At 37.5% G+C, this 14,293-nt stretch overlaps 1 protein-coding gene across 2 annotated transcripts; it reads left to right on the top strand.

Annotated features, from left to right (window-relative positions):
• Positions 1 to 1,849: 1,849 nt before the first annotated feature.
• Positions 1,850 to 13,972, top strand: LOC144968145 (mitochondrial coenzyme A diphosphatase NUDT8-like). 2 transcript variants are annotated; one of them, XM_078906165.1, is made up of 5 exons: positions 1,850 to 2,012; positions 4,250 to 4,385; positions 6,881 to 7,070; positions 7,554 to 7,686; positions 10,029 to 13,972. In XM_078906165.1, exons 1-5 carry the CDS (start codon positions 2,010 to 2,012, stop codon positions 10,326 to 10,328), a joined length of 762 nt encoding a protein of 253 aa, XP_078762291.1. In that variant the 5' UTR covers positions 1,850 to 2,009; the 3' UTR covers positions 10,329 to 13,972. The 2 variants fall into 2 exon arrangements, with proteins under 2 accessions (XP_078762291.1, XP_078762290.1); XM_078906164.1 differs by having other exon boundaries at positions 10,026 to 13,972.
• The last annotated feature ends 321 nt before the right edge of the window (positions 13,973 to 14,293 follow it).

The raw sequence follows: 14,293 nt of genomic DNA, 5'->3' as shown, positions 1-14,293 counted from the left end.
TTTTGTTGGATTTGGCGCATTTCGTAAACAAAAAGTAATTGCTTTCTTTTTTACAAAACCCGCCGAAACCCAGTCCCAGGTTCACTCCCCACTGGTGTACACTTCCACGAATCTCAGGTTCACTCCCCACTGTTGCCTACTACCCATAACTTTCTCGATATTGCCAGTTTCGTCGGGTTCGTAAAAAAGTAATTGCTTTTATATGAAACTAGCTGAAGCCCGCCGAAAACCATAGTCTCAGGCTCACTCCCCACTGGTGTACACTTCACTGAGTCTCAGGTTCACTCCCCACGCTTTGCCTACTTTCCACAACTTTGCCACATATTGTCGGTATTGTAAAAAAGTAATCCCCCCCCCCCCCCCCACACATTTTGTTATTGCTTTTTTTACAAAACCCAGAGTCCCAGGTTCACTCCCCACTGGTGTACACTTCCCTGAATCGCAGGTTCATCCCCCTACTCCTCCCCCCCCCCCCCTCCCTCTACACACACACACACACACACACACGCTGCTGCCTACCTCCCATAACTATGTCGGATATTGCCAGGTGTCGTCGAGTTTCGTAAAAAAAGTAATTGCTTTTTATTACGAAACCCGCCGAAACCCAGTCCCAGGTTCACTCCCCACTAGTGTACACTTCTCTGAGTCCCAGATTCACTCCCACAGCTGTCCTCTTCCCATAACTTTGTCAGGTTTCGGGAAAAAAAAACCGTACTATAGTGCAAAACCACTATTCAGTGTCAGATACTGAATAGTGCAAAACCACTATTCAGTATCAGATACTGAATAGTGCAAAACCACTATTCAGTATCAGATACTGAATAGTGCTAGCCTAACAGTAACAGCTTTAAAAAAGAAACTAAAATTAAATACAGAACATTTCGGCCTCAAAAAACTCTTCTTCACCCAATAACAACAACAACAACAACAACAACAACAACAACAACAACAACAACAACAACAGCAACAACACAACAATAACAACAACAACAACAAAAAAAAAAAAAACAACAAAAAAGTAGAACAAATAGAACAATGAAAACATAAATACATGTTATCCTTGTTTTTTGTTTTTTTTTTTTGTTTTTTGTTGTTGCTCTGGCTGAAGAAGGTCTTTGAGGCCGAAAAAACTTTTTTTTGCCGTTACTGTTTTTTGTTTTGTTTTCCAAGACAAATCTATAGATATTATGTCGCCAGGCTTGTTGCTGTTTTAAAGTGAGCGATGTTCTTCTGTGAATTAATTACCGTATTACTGAATGTTACAAATATCATAATGATGATGATGATGATGATGATGATGATGATGATGATGATGACGACGACGACGACGATGATGATGATGATGATGATGATGTTGATGATGATGGTGATGATGATGATGATGATGATGATGATGATGATGATGATGATGATGATGATATGAAGAAGAATGATGATGATGATGATGATGATGATGATGATGATGATGATGATGATGGTGACGATTATGATGATGATGATGATGATGATGATGACGACGACGACGACGACGATGCGTTTGCAAATACATACAAGGCTTGAAAATTGAAGATAAACGTTTACGATTACACATACTTTTGTGTGTTGGTACGCTTAATCCGGCTGGCGGATGTTATGAGCTCTTTGGATAAACGCATAGCATCAATTCTCTATTGTTCCCTGGCACCTTTCTACTAATGGATTCCTTGTCGCTTATCAAAATAAATGACTATCCAACTCAATTTTTGTATGAACTAATTTTCATTGTTCAAAAGAAAGCACTAATAAGTAAGCATAACAAGTACCAAGTATTAGCTTCAACTTTAATTCATTTTATCTTGTTGACCCCGACCCTACTTTCGGTTTCACTTCCACATTTGTCTGTATTTTGCAATTTGTATCCTATTTTGTCAATAAAATATTGCATCCGTTGTCTTCATTTTCATCCTGTTGTTTCTCTGTGTGTCAATCTACATTATCGTTAAATTTCGTCAAAATTGAGTATTTCTGAAATGGTATGTTATTTGTATTATTTTTTTTTTGTTATCTATCAGTGCTCCCTTGGCCTTTTGATTTTGCCTTTACTTTTACCGTCAAGTTTACGTTACTTGCGAGTTTTCGGTGTCTCAAAAGAGAGGAAAAAAACAACTGATTTTCTCAGCTCAAGTCTGCGCCAGATTATTTTCACCGTGATGTTTTTTTTTTTTCTTAAAAAAAAAAATTGACAGGAGAGGAAAGGCCATTTTCATCATACTCAGTATTGTCTCGATTTGGGAAGGTTCATTTTCATTTATTTTTATAGAGTTGAGACTGAGAGCAAAATGAACCTGAATCCAAAATTTCACTCAGTTTGCTGCCTAAGAATAGAAGAGAGGTGTTTTTGTTTGCAAATTAGGGAGGCCTTCCGAAAGCTCTTACATCCCCAGTATTCTTGTTTTAGTAGGGGGTTTGGGAGGGGGGGGGGGGGGGACTAAAAAAAAAAAGGGTTTTCCCCCTCCCAAACCCTCTACTAGAACATTATAAAAAACAAGAATACTGGGGATGAAGGAGCTTTCAGAAGGCCTCCCGCACATTAAATAACTTTTCAGGTGAGATGTAAACAAGAAGTCATTTATTTTAGTCAGGCCCGCTCTATTTTCCCGACCTTTGGGAAAATGAACTTGAACTCTATTTCTCCGAACACTGTGCACCAAATGCTCGGAGAAAAAAACTTGAACTCTCAAACGCTCTGGGAAATAAACTTGAACTCCAATTCAAAATCTCAAATGCTTGCCAAAATAATGCTGAACTCTATTTTCCCGAATATTCGGTTCAAGAAGGTTATGTTTATGTTGAGGAGGCGAGTTTTTTCTTCTTATTTATATATTGTTTGTTTATTTGTTTTTGGTGTTAAAAAAAGGCAGAAGAGAGATTGCAAGTTGTCAGCTGTCAAATACAAATTTTATTTTAATTTTATTTTACTTTTCTTTTCTTTTTGTTTTGTCTTTTGATTCAGTATTCAAGGGGGGGGGGGGGGGGGTTGGGGTAGGACTACTCATAATGGCTGGATCTCAATTTCTCCGAACGCTCGAGGAAATAAACTTGATCTCTAATTCTCTAATGCTCTCCAAATGAATCCTGAACTCTATTTTCCCTGAATACTTAGTAAAATAAGGTTTTTATTATTCAGACTCCAATCCGAATAGCCTTTATGTTGAAGAGTCCAGTGTTTTTTTTTCTTCATCTTCATTAATTGTTTGTTTATTTGTTTTGCTTTGTTTTGTTGTTTTTTTGTTAAGAAAAAGCAGAAGAGAAATTGCAAGTTGTTAGCCATCCAACACAAAGATTATTTTTCTTTTCCCTTTTGTTTCTGTTTTCATTTTAATTTCTTTTTTCGTATTTCAATTTTCTCTTTGTTTCAAAAATTTGTTCACTATTTTGGGGGATGTTAACAAGATCTAGAACATGCGTCCTCCCAGTCCTCAGAAATGGCAGAATGATGAAAGATGGTGCGAACTCACACAAATAGGTAACTGAGAAAATTATTGAGAACGGAAATCAGAAATTGTTAGGGAAAGTAGAGTTCAAGTTTATTTCCCCAAGTGTTTTAGGAGAAATAGTCAGTTCATTTAAATTAACACAATATGTATCAGTAAAGCTTAAAATTCACTTTCTAGCAACAGATTCACTCCGATGTAATAGTGTTTTGGGGTGATTCTTGACCACATTTAATCATTGATTACAGTGAATAACATAATCAGTCGGATGGTGAAAAGGTTTGAACTTAGATATTGCCAAGTTTATTTAGAAGGTCAATTTTTTATAAAAAATGAGTTCTTGTCATAACTGATTAACCCTTTTTGTACATCTTCCGGAAATATCAAAGCTTAATTTCACTTCTAAATATTTTTTACAGTACAGCTAGTCAAGTGGAAGAAGTATGAAATTTGAGTAAAGTTGCTGGATACCTTTCCCATACATCTGACCATTACTTCATGAAAAATCACCCGATTTACTTCAAATACAGATTAAAATGCTCTAGTGGGCATATTCTTTCAGAAAATGTTTTTAAAAAATGCATATCCAAAATTTTCACCTTCCGACTGATTATGTCATGCACTGACACATTTTATCTGTGAGTTTCAAGAAGAAAGCTATTCTTTCAAAGAGGGTGGAGTCTGATTGACAAATTTATGATAATTAAAGGTGGATAAATAATAAAAGTTATTAAAGGCATAGAATGTTTTCATAAATTTTTATTTTCTAATTTCAGTGCAGTATATTAAAGAAAGTGGCAAATTCTCCATCTACACAACGTTTGTGTTGTCGCTTTACCACATTCCAGTCTAAAAGCTATTCCCAGGATCAGAAGAAATCAGATGCGTCTCCATTCCAAAATATACTATCAGGCAAGTTTGTAGTTAGAACCAATGTTTCAGTTTTTGTCTGTTTTTAGTTTGATTTTTTTTCTTGTTTTAATTCATGATTAATTCATACTATTATTATAAAAGGATTTAAAAGAAAAAGAATACAATCATTAGAAAACAAATGTTATAGCTGCATTTTGGGCATCATCTGGACAAACCATACATCGAGCTTGAGCTTTTATATAGCTCAATATCCATTAAACGTGCTCAAAACGCTTTACAAAGGATCCCTGACCAACAGCAACACATAACATTTCGAATGAGACATGATGCCTATTAGGCGATATTACAATTTTTTTACGACAGATACAACACTGTTAACAGACAGGTACTCAGATAAAGAGCCTTTTCCAGGGACTCAACTATGCGCCAATCGAGGCTCAAACCCAGGACCTTCCGATCTGAAAGCGAGTGTCATACCACAAGACCACACATCAAATGAAGAGGTTTCCAGAAGAGTTGTCTCTATAACAGAACCACAGGAATCCCAAACACCACAACAATACAATTTTGACTTCTTTTCCCGTTATCTATAAAATGAGCTTTTTTTTTTTTGAGCTTTTTTATATAGCGCAATATCCACTAAACATGCTCAAATCGCTTTACAAGGGGTCCTGACCTACAGCAACTTTTAACATTTAGGACGGGACATGACGCCTGTTAGATGATATTATTTTTTTTTTCGGACAGATACAACGCTGTTAACGGCCAGGTACTCATTTTACACCTGAGTACGGTGAGTGAGTAAAGAGCCTTCTCCTAGGACTCAACTATGCACTGAGTGAGGCTCGACCCCAGGACTTTCCAATCCGAAAGCGAGTCATACCACTAGACCACATAGCTGCACTATACATTATATTGTTGAAAACAAAACAGTGATTTTTTGTTGTAGTGAATCACGAGTATCATAATACAGTGCACTCTCCCGATAACGACCTCTCCGAATAGCGACATTCTCCCGATAACGACATTGGCCCCCGGTCCCGATTTTTTTACTATATGTTATTAGTAATAAAACTCTCTAAATAATGACATACTTTTTAGACCACTCTCCGGATAACGACATTGAGTTAGCAATAATCGGCTGTGACTTTGCTAGATACAAAAATAAAAATAGCTAAAATGTTGTTTCCGGTAAGTGGCACCTCATAGCCAATGAGATCACTTTGCTATCGGCCAATGAAATGTCCTACCAGAGGCACCTCATAGCCAATGAGATCACTTTGTTATCGGCCAATGAAATGTCCTACCAGAGGCACCTCATAGCCAATGAAAACACACCTGTGTCTATTGTCATCGGTACAAAAGGGTGACACGCATTGAATGAGTCAATCATCACATCGCTGACCGCTGAATCGATTGTATTCACCCGAGAACAATAACGCACCCCAAGATGTCGACAGCTGCTATTAGAAAAAGAAAGATACTGACAATAGATGTCAAGCTGCAAATTCTGGCTGATGTGGACACAAAGACATTAACCAAGAAACAGATCGCTGAGAAGTACGAGATTCCCCACAACAGCTTATCAACAATAATCAAGAACAGGACAAAGATAGAGACAAGCAGCCATGAACCTCAGCGCAAGAAACCACGCCTTGCAACGAATGCGACCGTAGACGAAGCTGTGTTGACATGGTTTAAACAAACAAGAGCAATAAATGCCCCTACTTCTGGCCCCATTATCCGCGAGCAGGCCCGACTTATTGCGGAGAGGCTAGGCGTAACAGATTTTCAAGCAAGCAGCGGTTGGCTGATGAAATTCAAGCAGCGACACGGCATCGTGTTCAAGGTGGCCTGCGGCGAATCTGCTTCCGTGGACACATCAATCGTCGATGAATGGAAGACAACAACTCTGTCCAGTTTGATGAAAGAGTATTCACCTCGTGACGTTTTCAACGCGGATGAAACAGGCCTGTTTTTCCGCTGCCTCCCGAACAAGACTCACACTTTTAAAGGAGAAGCCTGCCACAACAAAACTACATGTACACACACACACACACTTGTGTATTTTACATGTTTGGAAAGTCCGATCACTGATCACCCACTATGGTTGGTACATTAATGTACATTCTAAGGGTCTAGCCACACCTCTTTTTCCGCCATCTTGAAATTTTCCGAATAACGACATGTTCCCGATAACGACATGCACCTCTCGTCCCAAGCCATGTCGTTATCGGGAGAGTGCACTGTATATACTATGCTTGCTTTTATTTTTTTTTCTCCTTTCTTTCGTCATGTGTATAATAACTGATGTGCCCATATTTGCAGGTCTGATAACCAAACGCTATTATAGTCCTGGGTTTAACATTCGTCTTGCGTTGGTTTGAGAGTATTTATATATATTTCCAATACAACAATGAGACCATAACATCTTGGGTTATCAGACCTGCAAATCGGTCTCTATTTGTGGATAATAACTGATTAAAAAATTAGTTAATTTTTTTCTTTTGATGATTTCTACATTTTCAATTTAGATGAAAACAGAAGGAGGGTTCAACAGAGACTAAAAAACGTAAAACCAGTTCGAACAGACAAACATATCCCACTTAAAGAAGGTCACAGAACAGCCGCAGTTTTAGTTCCTCTGTGTACAGTTCAAGGCGAACCGTCCATCTTGTTAACACTGAGGTCAAGACAGCTGATGCAATACAGGGGCCATGTTAGGTAAAATACAAAATTTGAATTATTCATAAAAGATTAAAGAAAATTTATTAAATTAATTAATCTTTACCAATGTCAAAAACTGCTCGGCACAGATTTGAAATAACAATGTTTATAAATAATTAATATTATTTATGGCACATAAACATGACCGCCTGGCACTTTACGGAAGGATTTCTTAAATTACATCATTCACACACCACTCACAAAGGCACAACATTTCCAACAATCTCCCACAAGATTTATTTAGAAATCTATATGAAATATATCTATAGAAACATAAAATGTCTTCTTTGTGATCACAAACTCAATAAATGATATATAAATTGACTTCCTTATGTCAATAGTATCCATCCAATGGAAATTCGCCTTTAATATCTGTCTGGAGGCAAAACTTAAAATGAGAGTTCCAATTGGGATTTTAAAAAAAAAAAGAAATTTATTTAGGATAAAAATAGGTAAAGTGACTTTGTTTTTTCTCTCCAGCTTTCCAGGGGGTAATGCCGATGCTTCAGATCCTGATGTCGTGTTCACAGCCTTAAGGGAGACACATGAAGAGTTGGGAATTGAACCCTCAGCCTTTACAATATGGGGTGAGATGAACCCTCTTCCAGCAGGCGTAAGTTTATCAATATTTGACCCTCTGTCTCCAAATGGTATGAATCGGATGTGGAAAACTAAATTTAGAATGGAACTACGTACTTTGAGTTTTTGCAATGTATGAAATTTTATTGATTCTCTATCATAATGAAAAGATACCAGCTTATAAAGCCATGAATTCTTTTTCACCCCATCTGGACACAAGAAAAATAAAGGTAGACCACACATGTCACTTCACACTGTCCTGAATAAAGATTTATCACGCCTCCAAAATAACCAAGAACTAAAATCAAAGGAGGATATTCTGATTTTAGCATCCACATCAAAAGACTGTGAACTGTGGAAAGAATTAACACAAGACGATCAAAGAGGCAGCTAACTTGTCCTGATCAGATGATTAGGAAGCGAAAGGCCGTAAGTCAGCAAGTCAGTTATCATGAATAGAAAAGTGCTTTGAGCACATTTAGTGGACATGGCACTATATAAGTGCTCTAGTTATACCATCATCATCCATCGTGGCTTGTACTCTTGAGCAGCTGTCCCCACGTATCACGATCCTCTGTACTGCACATGAAATCTTCGTTGCTTTTAAAATCACTTTTGGTCATTCTTATGTTATTTAAATATGTCATTCTCTGTCTTCCTCTAGCTCTCTTTCCTTCAATCATCCCAGATGCTACCAGCTTTTCTATTCTCCTCCACACATGCCCCAGAAACTGTAACTGCCTCTTTCTGATGGTATCTATCAATATTCTTTCCCCTCTCACTTCCTTGTTCATACATACTTGTCTGTCCATGATAACCTCAAAATTCTTCTATACATCCACATCTCAGAGGCCTCTGACCTCCTTGTACATTCTTTGTCAAGCATCCACGTTTCAGAACCGCATGAAAGGGTACTTATTATCATTCATCAGTCATGACTTTCTACCAAAGCATCCAGAAATGAAAATATTTTACAATTATTGTTTTTTCTTTCTTCACTGAATCCAATATTCCTTTCTCCTGAACTCTGACTGAAGCCAATATCCAATTCAGCAAGATTGTCTGTCTCCCCATTTGTTACAACATTCCAAATCCACTGATCCCTATCACCTGTTAATTCATGCCACGCCCCCTTCTGTTTTAAATACCCAAATATTTGCCTCAAGCCCCCTCACCATCACTGAAATCACTTTCTGATTCAACATGTTGCAAGTGCTGGAAAACCCTAAAAACAAAACAAACAAAAAAAATCCATCTTATTCATTGTCCTCGATAGAACATCAATTTAATTGAAGTTACTGGCGGCCATGCGGTCTGGTGGTCTGTCATTTACCTTTGACCTTTGAAAAGAGGTCTTTACTCACATTTTCTTCCTGTATTTAGGAGTAAGATAATTACTGGCCGTTAACAGCATCATCTTTGTCAGAAAATGGTAACAACGCTTTACAGACGTAATGTCGTGACCTACATGTTAAGTGTTGGGACTACTTGTAAATTGCTTTGGGTTCGTTTAGTGGATAATGAGCTGTATAAATAAATACTTAAGTTTTATTTATGACTATATTGTGTTTTCAGTATTTAGCATCTAGATTCCCCCTGACATATTGCCGTTTGGACGCAATGATAGTCCTTCAGAGCCATAAGGCCCATGGAGCCGAGTTTATCCCGGCTTTTGTAGCATGAATCGGAAAATAGCAGTTGCTTGCTACCCTTTGAATAGGAGACTTGTCTATCACAAAATATTTTCTGCCAAATCTAAGAGACAGAGTTACCCAATTACTGCTGGGTCCGATAAAAACATCGACTGCGCCCAGGATTGATCTTGGTCTCTTTGCGTGTGAAGCAAGTGCTCTACCAACTTAGCTTTTGGGACCCAGTTTGAGTTCACAATTACCCCAAAATGATACTCTTCTGAGCTTGTTGTCTGTTAATTTTCATTTTTTTTTCCACATGGTTTCATCTTCTTTTGTTATATTTTCTAAATCATACCAACAGTCTTCTTTTTGTGCGACTTTATGGTCTTGTGTTACAACACTCACTTTGGACCAGTAAGCCCTGGATTTGGTCCCTCTCTGGATGGTGAAAAGAGGAATCTGTATAAGAGGGTCTTTACGAACATTCACTCCCTGCACTCAGGTGTTAAATGAATACATGGCCGATAACAACATTGATTCTATCGAAAACAATTGTACTATCACCTCACAGGCTTCATGTTTCATTGTACATGTTAAGTGTAGTGGATTTTGGACCATTGTAAATGACTTTTTAATACAGTTAGTGGATATTGCGCTGTATAAGAAAGCTGAATTTAATTATTTTTTTAAAATTGGGGTCATGTTTTAAGATTCTTCTTTCTTTTTCTAATCATTCCAGCAGTTGGGCGGCCAGCTTGTACATCCGATTCTTGCCAGCACCGGTGAGATAGACGTCTCCACGATGAATGTCAGCGATGAAGAAGTGGAGGAAGTCTTTACAGTCAGCATTCGACATCTGTGTGACCCTGAAAACTGTAGGAGCACACGGTTTGATCAGAAAAGGAGTTACACGCTTCCTGTGTACACAGGAGGACCTCATCGAATATGGGGACTGACTGCTACTATAACACACATGTTGTTGAATGTGTTAGTTCCAGATTTATACAAATTTAAATTGCGACATAAACCTGATCAGATGTGATGTGATTTATTTGTATCCATTTTTTTTGTTGTTGTCTCTTTTATCTTTTGTTTCGACAAAGAGGGGAGCGTCCACTGGTTTGAGTTTAAAAGTTTGGAAAGACTTGTCAGACAGAAACAGTGCCAGACAAGGTAGAAAATAGAATATAAGAAAGATTAAAATCTGAAAGTATCAGCTGAGGAATCTGGGAATAAAACCTCAAACAGCCTGACTTAAGTAGGGATCGAAATTCAGGAGATCTGATCACTAGTCAAATCAGTCTTATTTTGGAGGGAGTGGGGGGGGGGGGGGGGGATCTCTTTTGTTTTGTCAGGCGCTGTTTCAAATTCTTAATTTTATTTTTGTTTTTCATGTTTTTAATAATTTATATAAATCAGAAAGGAAAAACATAATGTACATACAAATAATTTATGCATGCATTTTAGTGTAAATTTATTCTATATTTTATAGCTGTGATATTTGTGTGACGATATGGGTAAAACTTAAAACATCTGTCAGGAAAAAAATGTTTTTGTTTTTAATAGAGAAAAACCAGAAACCGAGGAGAGAAAAAGAACTAGCTTAACCCTCTCCTTACCAACTACAGGAAAATCGTCACATTCGTTACGATTCAAAGAACATTTTTTTTTTCCAAATACATCACAGAATTTGAAGAAAAATCTTAATGCTGCTATGTAAAGCTTGTTTTGCAGTACAAAATTATAGATAGTATGTCCTTATTGAATTGGCTCTAAGAATGAGTGTATAGAAATTGATGTTTGTGATGGTACATATGATATTTCTGGAAATATCCTGAAAATTGTTGGTAAGGAGAGAGTTAAAGAAAATCTTTATCCTCATATGGTAGTAACTTTACTCTCCCTTACGACAGTCTTCCATCTATTTTTATGGGGCAGCGTGGCTCAGCGGTGCGGTCTTTGCTTCGGACCCGAAAAGACAGAGTTCGATTACCCACCGCTGCGCTGTGTGGCCTTGAGCAAGTCACCTCGCCTTAGCTCTGCGGTTGATGCCTGGGTTGTTCCAGTCTTCTCTTGGAATAGGCCCTAGAGAAACATTTCCCCTACCTATGGGATGAATAAAGGGAATTTTATTATATTTTATTTATTATTTATATATTTTAGTCCTGAGTCTGGGTCTGCATCTCTTCCCAGGTTATACCTGAAGTTTTGATTTCAACTCTGCTGCCTTTTCCTCCTGGTCTGGCCAGATCTTCATTCTCTTTCTCGTGTCACGTGGGTTCTTTTCAAGTGCCTGTCTAGTCATATGATATAGCAATTCTCTTTGCCCAGTGTACAGCCACTAACCTGTTTGCAGGTTTGATAACCGAGCGTAAAAAATAGGCCTGTTTTAACTTTGTTGTAATGGACAATATTTTGCTTTGGTTTGAGAGTATGTATTTCCATTACAACTACGAGGCCATAACAATTTGGGTTGTCAGTTGTCCGACCTGAAAAAAGTATGCATTGCCATTTACCCACCAGTTTGATTTTGAGCGAACTTGAATAAAAAATGAATTTCATTTACAAAATTTTAATTTTCTCGAAAAAATCTGAACTGAACTTTGAAACGACTGAGTCTGAAAATTGAAGTGATTAGTTCTCCACTGTGCCCAAGTCCAGTTTGACTTCAAATCGAATCAGCATTGAAATGCCCATCAGGCGGGACTGTCCTGATTTTATCATCTGAGAAATACTTATAGGAAAATATTTGGGATTGTTTCTAATGGCTATGTATGGAAATGACCCTTGTATGTAACAGGATTATGCTTATTTGACTAGCAAATTAAAACAAGGAACAGAAAACAGCTCTTCAAAAAAAAAAAAGAAGAAACTTTAGTTTATATATAAAGCAATATCCACTAATTGTGCTCAAAGCGCTTTACAAAGGGTCCCTGACCACAGCAACATGTAACATGTAGAACGAGACATGACGCCTGTCAGACAATATTATAATTTTTTCTGGACATAGACAACTCTGTTTACAGCCAAGTACTCATTTTACACCTGAGTATGGTGAGAGAATGTGAGTAAAGAGCTTTTTCCAAGAACTCAACTATGCGATGTGCGAGGCTCGGACTCAAGACCCTCCGATCCAAAACTGAGTGTCATACCACTAGACCTTTGAAAAGTTGTCTGCTTTTGTTTTCTACTCCGGGTGCATCATCTTTACCCACCAACTGGCCCTGACATGATCAAATATTATTGATTGTCAGACAATCAAGTGTTTGCGTTGACTTCAAGTAGGGATGGGATGATTTCATTGGTCGAAAAACATGCATGTTAAATAGGACCAGAACGTTCATGTTGTCTGATGGTGTCTGTTTGAACTTGCTGATTACAACTGCCGTCAACTGGGGTCACTTTGCCTTATGGGGAAACTTTGCCTCTTGAATTTTGGACCAATAAGAGATTGTAAATTTTTTGGCAATTGTTTCCTTTGATAAAAATTCAAGTCTATTAACGGGTACAATAACTAAACCAAAGCTAAGATTATTCAAAATGCTCCAAATTCACAGAGGCAAAGTTTCCCCAGTTAATCGTATATTATATTGATATAGCTATACAAGGTTTTAATCAAATGTGTGTTGTTATGGTGAGTTTTTTAACTAATTTATCTGGGTGGGGTTTTCTGACCTCCCATAGTGGACAGGGAGGCACTTACTATGTCTTCTATCCCCCTCAAAGTTGCCGATTTTCCATATATTTACGGAATTCACTATGTTATAAACCCTCAGTATATTTTCAAATCACCTGCTAATTGGACAAAGAGTAACGACACAATGTCTTTTAGCACTCAGAAAGGGTCTGTCAATGTGTTCGCGAAAACCTTCAGTAAATTTTTGCCTCCTGAATTGGCAACCCTGCCCCTTTTTATATCTGTTTCCCAACATTCTTTCTGTCCTTGTCTTGGAATGAGATTACTTGGCTTTGTCCTGGCCCTGGCAGGGAAGGAAACAGTCAAATGTATTAGATGGAGTTTTGGAAGATGATATTGTTTGTCTTGTAAATCATCTCCCTGTCATGCATTGTATTATTTTTTGTTTTACATATGATTTGTACACATTTGAGTGTGGTCCTCTTAGTGGGGACCTGTGCTTGTGTCAGGAGGAGACATTTAGGTAATCTCAAACTAATTACACTGATAGTGTGCTCTTGGAATCTACATATGTTCCCTATTTGAACCAATTCCCCTTTGTCTTACTTTTACTCGGGTGATTTAATTATAATTCTAGAAATTTTTACTATCCCATTTTCTTCCTTTTTACTCGCGTTGATATGACCTAAACGTGTTGCAAGCGCCATAAAACTCTTAAAAAGAAACAAAACATTCCTAATATCTAATTCTAATGATCAAAAATATGAATATACGAAGACTTGGGCACCATGACGTATTGATAGGATGTCTTTATAAGGAGCTGCACTGTATATCATTTTTGCACATTTTCTCCACTGTTTAATTAAGATCAAATAGCTGCTCTGTGACAATTTAGAATATTTATATAAACAAAATTGTAAATAGTTTATAAATTTTTACTCTCTTTCTCGAGGGACCGACCATTAACCAGAAATAAGTTTGTAACGTCTTCCCGGTGTTGATGAAGATTGTATTTGAAATAAACGGTTTTTACCAGATTTTTAAAGTCATCCATGCGTTGTTTTGTTTGTTGTTTTGTGTTTTATTGATAAAAATAGTTATATCAACGATGGTGGTTTGGGAAGGGGGGGGGGGGGGGGGGGGAGAATACATTTTTAATTCACCCAGGATTGACCCTGTTCTCTTTGTATTTGAAGTAAATGCTCTACTCACTCAGCTATCATGACCCCCTGTTGTCAATATAGGCAACAACAAAATAAAAAGCGTGAGCTGGCTCAAAGCGCTTTATAAAGGGTCCCTGACAGACAGCAACACGTAACATGTAGAACGAGACGTGACGCCTGATATACGATATTACAATTTTTGTTTTC

This window comes from Berghia stephanieae, chromosome 3 (genome assembly GCF_034508935.2).
Source record: "Berghia stephanieae isolate SIO BIC M18660-M18661 chromosome 3, UCSD_Bste_1.3, whole genome shotgun sequence".
In the NCBI taxonomy this organism is placed as follows: Eukaryota; Metazoa; Mollusca; class Gastropoda; order Nudibranchia; family Aeolidiidae; genus Berghia; species Berghia stephanieae.
The sequence above is the reverse complement of the archived record's forward strand: the minus strand, read 5'-3'. Positions and strand labels throughout refer to the sequence as shown.